The following is a 7614-nucleotide window of genomic DNA, read 5'->3' as shown; positions in this document are numbered from 1 at the left end:
AGGCAATAAGGCAAGAAGTAGGACCCGTGTAAATATCGGATCAGCTTTCCAGCGCTGGACAGAACTCAAGGAGTGGGAAGGCCTGCGGTCGGACGCCGAGGTTGCTTTGTTTCTTCTTTTTAGCTGTCTACACTGGACGCAACAAAGCGACCGTTGAAAATCATTTGAAGTTTGTGTCAATACCTCATAAATAGAACGCAGCAGCAGTTTTCTGTCGGGGATTTGTCGTGCCGCGCCGCATCCATTGTAGACAGCATCACTGATTATAATGAGTTCTATAGTATTTTGTCGCGCCTCTCGCGTCCGGTGTAGACACAGTGTAACTTTGGTTTTGCTTTGTTTCACAGAATTAATCGTTGCCTGGGTTGCGTACGTATATGTGGGGCGGAGCTATCAAAATAGGGGCGAGACCTTTTTGGGGTGGGGCCGTGTTTGTTTTGGTGATTTGAAATGTCAACATTGGCTACCAGAAATCGCTTACCCCACCTTTAAACGTATTAAAATTAGATCATTGTCAACGTGTTGGTTGCAAGAGTCAATAATAGATATGCATAGACTATGAGTGTCATTTGAAGTAATTAGGTAATAAATTAGCAATTTATAACGTAAAAAATGTAAATAGATAAATGACTTATCACACTGGCAAAAAGAGTGAGCAAATGAGGTTAGAATATTCATTTTTGGGTGAATTATCCCTTTCAGGTCAGCCAGCAGTCAGAGGAAGTACCAGTGTGTCCTTGTTGCTGTAGTGCACCATCCAGCCTTCCTTGATGGCTGTGCTAGAGCGACGTGTGGTCTGCCTGATCGACTGCACTACTCTCATCAGAGGAATATTAGCACTGCGGAAACATCACAGCACACAAATCATAAATCATGAGATCATATAAGACAACCCAAGTGTGAGCAGACATAGAGGTACGCAGGCAACTGCGTGCTGAATAAAAGCTATTCATACAAAGAGAGACATACCAAAACAACATGAATTGCAAGTGAATCGTTTGCGAAAAGCTAATATCTTATTGGTCGTTTAGTTTTTTCACTGAGGGAAACTGAGCTACACTATGAGAATGCATAGTTGCAAATCGAATTTTCACACTTGATGTGAAGGGCTTGTACACCTTCTAATGTTGGTGTATACGATTTGTATAAGCCATAAAACCATCCCATGCTCATTGGAAATGCATAACTCTACCTACATTTCTGCAAAACCTGAAATACATTAGTCCAGGTATACATATTTCACTGCACTTTTCAGATGTCACATCCACAAGAGGCGTTTATCAATGATATCACTTTTTCTCCAGTGTAAATATCGGATCAGCTTTCCAGCGCTGGAGAGAACTCAAGGAGCGGAGGCCTGCGATCGGACGCCGAGGTTGCTTTGTTTCTTCTCGATAGGTGAGTAACACCGTGTCTGCGCCGCAACAGCTAAAGTCTGTCTAGTACACTGGACGCGACAAAGCGACCGTTGAAAATCATTTGAAGTTTGTGTCAATACCTCATAAATAGAACGCAGCAGCAGTTTTCTGTCGGGGATTTGTCGTGCCGCGCCGCATCCATTGTAGACAGCATCACTGATTATAATGAGTTCTATAGTATTTTGTCGCGCCTCTCGCGTCCGGTGTAGACACAGTGTAACTTTGGTTTTGCTTTGTTTCACAGAATTAATCGTTGCCTGGGTTGCGTACGTATGTGTGGGGCGGAGCTATCAAAATAGGGGCGAGACCTTTTTGGGGTGGGGCCGTGTTTGTTTTGGTGATTTGAAATGTCAACATTGGCTACCAGAAATCGCTTACCCCACCTTTAAACGTATTAAAATTAGATCATTGTCAACGTGTTGGTTGCAAGAGTCAATAATAGATATGCATAGACTATGAGTGTCATTTGAAGTAATTAGGTAATAAATTAGCAATTTATAACGTAAAAAATGTAAATAGATAAATGACTTATCACACTGGCAAAAAGAGTGAGCAAATGAGGTTAGAATATTCATTTTTGGGTGAATTATCCCTTTCAGGTCAGCCAGCAGTCAGAGGAAGTACCAGTGTGTCCTTGTTGCTGTAGTGCACCATCCAGCCTTCCTTGATGGCTGTGCTAGAGCGACGTGTGGTCTGCCTGATCGACTGCACTACTCTCATCAGAGGAATATTAGCACTGCGGAAACATCACAGCACACAAATCATAAATCATGAGATCATATAAGACAACCCAAGTGTGAGCAGACATAGAGGTACGCAGGCAACTGCGTGCTGAATAAAAGCTATTCATACAAAGAGAGACATACCAAAACAACATGAATTGCAAGTGAATCGTTTGCGAAAAGCTAATATCTTATTGGTCGTTTAGTTTTTTCACTGAGGGAAACTGAGCTACACTATGAGAATGCATAGTTGCAAATCGAATTTTCACACTTGATGTGAAGGGCTTGTACACCTTCTAATGTTGGTGTATACGATTTGTATAAGCCATAAAACCATCCCATGCTCATTGGAAATGCATAACTCTACCTACATTTCTGCAAAACCTGAAATACATTAGTCCAGGTATACATATTTCACTGCACTTTTCAGATGTCACATCCACAAGAGGCGTTTATCAATGATATCACTTTTTCTCCACTGCAGATGCGGGTTTATAAGCAGCACAGTGTCATAAAAATAACATGTTTGTGGGTACAATATAGTTGCAAAATGATAGTGCGCTTTCATGGTAGTTTCAAAGCAAATATGGTGTGTAATTTTCTCAGTTTTCTCTTTTCTCAGTTATTAGATGTTTATTGTACATATCACGGCATTTCAGAAATAGCATACCACCTACACTAAACAAAACAAAACGTGAGAAAATGTGAAATAAAAACACATTTGCTGAAGCAACCGTGCCATTTTAGCTTCCTTATGCAAAGCTTTGAGCTCTTTTGTGGAGTGTCAGAGCGCTCTGTATCGCAAATGCAACGCTCTACCGGGTGAGCTATCGAGCAAGTTTACTATGTCAGAAAAGCCATACATATGGAGCTGGTTATGTAATGCAAACAATACAATGTATTATATTATAAGTGACAAACTATGGTAAACGTGTTTTGAGGTCATAACAGTGATGTTCAAGGAACCATGTAAAAATAAGCCTTTATTCAATCTGCCCCGTAATCATAATTTGTGCGAAAAGGAACAAAAGTTGTTGCTGTTTTATTGTCGCTAGTGTTCATTTCAGCTGAAAACTCTAGTGAAATGTATACGTATATAGGTACATTTTTGCATAAATGTATGCAGTCTCGTATTTCCAATGGGCCTGAGTTGCATAAAACTATATTATTTGTCTTTCCAATTTTGTGTTTACTGTGACTAGGCCTTAATTTTGTCTGTATGTCTAAAACCTGTCTAACTACCTCTGGTCTCCACTGGCTCCATCCTGGTTGTTGTCTGGGGAGAAAGACCCAGGGATACTGCAGGCCTCGTCTGAGTCGTCCATCAGAGATGACTTATCAGTGTCAGAATACTCATTACTAAAGTCCATCGGCACCTCCATGTCTGTGCTTGGACTTAATATGTCTGAGACAGAGACAGATGGGAAAGAGGTAAAAAAATTAACACGCAAACACAGCATGAAGTGACAAACAATAATTACATGCTTGCAGAAGCAGAAGAAACAGAGCAAATATTTCAAATGCGTTAATAATGTCCATCATGTCAACACGGTTTCTCTCACACTCATTACCAAGAGTCTCCCCTAAGCAGTCATTTGGGACCTTGTATGCACATCGCTTGTGGCAGTTGAACTTGCAGTCTTTAAAAAGAAGAGAGAGAAAAAAAGAGTCATAAAATCAAATATTAATAATTATATCAAATATAAATATTAGCAATATAGGTTTTGATTAAATTAATATACAATACACATCTTTTAAATTAACCCCTTAGCATTCCTGTAAAATTTGCCTAAAACGCCTAAAAAGGCATACCCAAAGTAATTGCATGCTGTTCTTGAACCATCTGGAGTATATGCATGGTTTTGGTCTCTTTTGAAAGGTGACACTCTGAGGTTTGTTCCTAGACAGAAACTGTAAGTCTTACTGGTATTGAGTGATAGAACGTTGAACACACTGAAAAAGGAAAAAAAAAAAAAAAAACATTCCGCCTACGTTTTTTTTTTTTTTTTTAACAGATCCCTGCAGATGACTATAGCTGGGAGCTATTAGCTGGAAAACACAATGGGATCACAGCATGAAGCCTGATTGTACCTGTTGTGCTGATTGAATCTTAATTAATGGTTTCTTAATGGTTTGCATCATTCGAATCAAACGAATCTGTGCTTTCCAAAGATATGTGACGTTTATTTTTTTTTTTTTTTATTGAGTTGTTGTATGTCACAAAGTTAACCCTCAAAAACACGCAGTGTACCACGGTCGTTATGGAATGCCAAAGCTGACTTAATTAGAAATAAATAAATAAATGCACAAAGAAATGTAAAAAAGCAAATATAAATAAATAAATATACATAGAAAAGTAAAAAAGCAAAAATAAATAATTATTTATAATTTTATTTCCTTATTTATGTATTTTTTTCCCCACATTTATGTATTTAACATTCCGCCTACGTTTTTTTTTTTTTTTTTAACAGATCCCTGCAGATGACTATAGCTGGGAGCTATTAGCTGGAAAACACAATGGGATCACAGCATGAAGCCTGATTGTACCTGTTGTGCTGATTGAATCTTAATTAATGGTTTCTTAATGGTTTGCATCATTCGAATCAAACGAATCTGTGCTTTCCAAAGATATGTGACGTTTATTTTTTTTTTTTTTTATTGAGTTGTTGTATGTCACAAAGTTAACCCTCAAAAACACGCAGTGTACCACGGTCGTTATGGAATGCCAAAGCTGACTTAATTAGAAATAAATAAATAAATGCACAAAGAAATGTAAAAAAGCAAATATAAATAAATAAATATACATAGAAAAGTAAAAAAGCAAAAATAAATAATTATTTATAATTTTATTTCCTTATTTATGTATTTTTTTCCCCACATTTATGTATTTATTTATTTATTTACACATTTATTTATTTATTTATTTTCACATTTATGTATTTATTTACGTATTTCTTTATTTCTTTATTTACACATTTATTTATTTTTACATTTGTTTATTTTCACATGTATTTATTTCTACATTTCTTTGTCCGTAGGGTAATAAGAAGGGGGGTGTTTTACCTCAGGAATAGCAATCGAGCCAGAGTAGGCGAGGGGTAAGCTTTGAGGCCACAGTGACACCTTGTGGTGCCCAAGCAAAGTACAAGAAGTGTAAGCCTACATGACGTGCCTGTTGATAGTGTGGGATGTATGATTTAGATGGGCAATATGGCCAAAATCTTATATCACAGGACTATTTAGGTTATTATTTCAATTTCAAGTGGGGGTTTGTTTCGACTGGAAAGCGTGCAATCTGTGATCGAGTCCATTTGCTGAAGCTCGCGAAAGCCTGCGATCGCTTTCTTATGCATGCTGTTTTTTTAGGTTTCACTTTCAACGCATACAACGCATGTTTCAAAGATTCGGGATAGAAGGAGGCTATAATGCATGTGTGTGTTTCACTATAGCTCCATTCCCATGGACACCTTTTGTTTGATCTAATTCTGGATATTTCCAGCCCAAGACGTGTGATTAATCAGCCAATTAATCCGTATCTAAAGTCGTGTCTACACCAAGAGAACCCATTATGGGAAGTGGCGCGAGGCGACAAATCTTCTACAGTAACTGATGCCTCCTTCTATCCCGAATCTTTGAAACATGGTTTGTATGCGTTGAAAGTGAAACCTAAAAAAACGCGCGCATAAGAAAGCACGCTTTCGGGAGCTTCAGCAAATTCACGCGATCACAGATTGCACGCTTCCCAGCCTAAACAACCCACCACTTGAAATTAAAATAAGATTTTCGCCATATTGCCCATCTAAATCATTCATCCCATGCTATTAACAGGCCATGTAGGCTACACTTCTTGTACTTCGTTTGGGCACCACAAGGTGTCACTGTGGCCTCAAAGCTTACCCCTCGCCTACTCTGGCTCGATTGCTATTCCTGAGGTAAAACACGCCCTTCTCATTACCCTACGGACAAAGAAATGTAGAAATAAATAAATGCGAAAATATATAAATGTAAAAAGAAATAAATGTAGAAATAAATAAATGTGGAAATAAAGAAAGAAAGAAAGAAATACGTAAATAAATACATAAATGTGAAAATAAATAAAAGTGGAAATAAATAAATGTATAAATAAATAAAAGAAAAAATGTGGAAAAAAAATATAAAACATACATAAATAAGGAAATAAAATTATAAATAATTATTTATAATTTTATTTCCTTATTTATGTATGTTTTATATTTTTTTTCCACATTTTTTCTTTTATTTATTTATACATTTATTTATTTATTTCTAATTATGGCAGGATTGGCATCCCATAGGTCGCAACAGTGGAAAGCTAACAAGTTAAATTAATATGTAGAATACTTATAAATAAGTTAGCTAATGTCTATACAAAAAGTTACTTGTGCTGTGGATTTAAAATAATTTCAAATTAATATTGCATTATTAATGTTTGTCCTGTTGCTAGAATGAGTTTCTGTATTACAAACTACACTACTGTTCAAAATCGTGCGGTCGGTAAGATTTTGTTTTAATGTTTTTGAAAGTCTCTTTTGTATTTTATGCTCTTAAAAGTCTCTTATGCTCATCAAAGCTGCATTTATTTGATCAAAATAGAGTAAAAACAGTAATATTGTGAAATATTATTATGATTTAAAATCTGTTTTATGTTTATATGTTTTAAAAAGTGTCATTAATATAAGAATGTAATGACATATATTATAGTAATATATGTCATTACATTCTTCTATATGTCATTATACAGGTAAATGAGGAATTCACTAATACAACATGAACAAATCCCTTTCCTAGTTGTTTTTAGTACCAATTTGTAAATCAGGATGGATTATTGAGCAGGATTGCCCGACCTTTGCACTGGAGTCCCTGGCGGAAGAGTCCTCTCAGCAGTCTCTTGCAGTACTGACACACGGTGGGACGCGTGTACGAGTGAACGGCGAATGTGTGCGGGACCTTCACTTTAGTCATGAGGATCTTGTCCAGGTGGACGGGCCGCCCGGTGTAAAAGCGCCTGGCCTCACTGGGGGTGCGGGGCTGGAGAAAGATCCGACATGATGTTTACATGGCATGACATTATTGAATTAAACATAAATATTCCATTATGTAAAAGTTAATTGAAAAATCTATGTATATTATTACAAAAGGTAGTTAATTAAAATTTGATGGTAATGCTTTATAATGAGTTTCATTAGTTAACATTAATGAATGCATTATCTAATATTAACGAAATATGAGCAAAACATTTGTTACAGTATTTAGTAATCGTTGTTAATGGTAATAAATAAAAATACAACCTTTCAATGTTAGCTCAGTTCCATTAATTAAACTTAAAGCATTTGATTGTAATAATGTATTAGTAAATGTAGCAATTAATATGAACTGATATGAATAAATGCTTTACAAGTATTTTTCATTGTTAGTTCATATATATATATATATATATATATATATATATATATAAT

At 36.2% G+C, this 7614-nt stretch overlaps 1 protein-coding gene across 1 annotated transcript in view; it reads right to left on the bottom strand.

The window, feature by feature from the left end:
• LOC107728165 (serine/threonine-protein kinase D2-like) overlaps positions 1-7614 on the bottom strand; it is a 42815-nt gene that overhangs the window by 9661 nt on the left and 25540 nt on the right. Inside the window, exons 5-8 of the mRNA XM_016538258.1 lie at positions 7003-7186; positions 3712-3780; positions 3383-3545; positions 2043-2154 (exon numbers count right to left, since the gene is read on the bottom strand). Of these exons, the coding sequence (XP_016393744.1) occupies positions 2043-2154; positions 3383-3545; positions 3712-3780; positions 7003-7186 (528 nt within the window). The remainder of the gene's footprint in view (positions 1-2042; positions 2155-3382; positions 3546-3711; positions 3781-7002; positions 7187-7614) is intronic.

This window comes from Sinocyclocheilus rhinocerous, unplaced genomic scaffold (assembly GCF_001515625.1).
Source record: "Sinocyclocheilus rhinocerous isolate Xijiao unplaced genomic scaffold, SAMN03320098_v1.1 scaffold2834, whole genome shotgun sequence".
NCBI classification, from domain to species: Eukaryota; Metazoa; Chordata; class Actinopteri; order Cypriniformes; family Cyprinidae; genus Sinocyclocheilus; species Sinocyclocheilus rhinocerous.
Note: the sequence above shows the minus strand (reverse complement) of the source record. Positions and strands in the feature narration are given on the sequence as shown.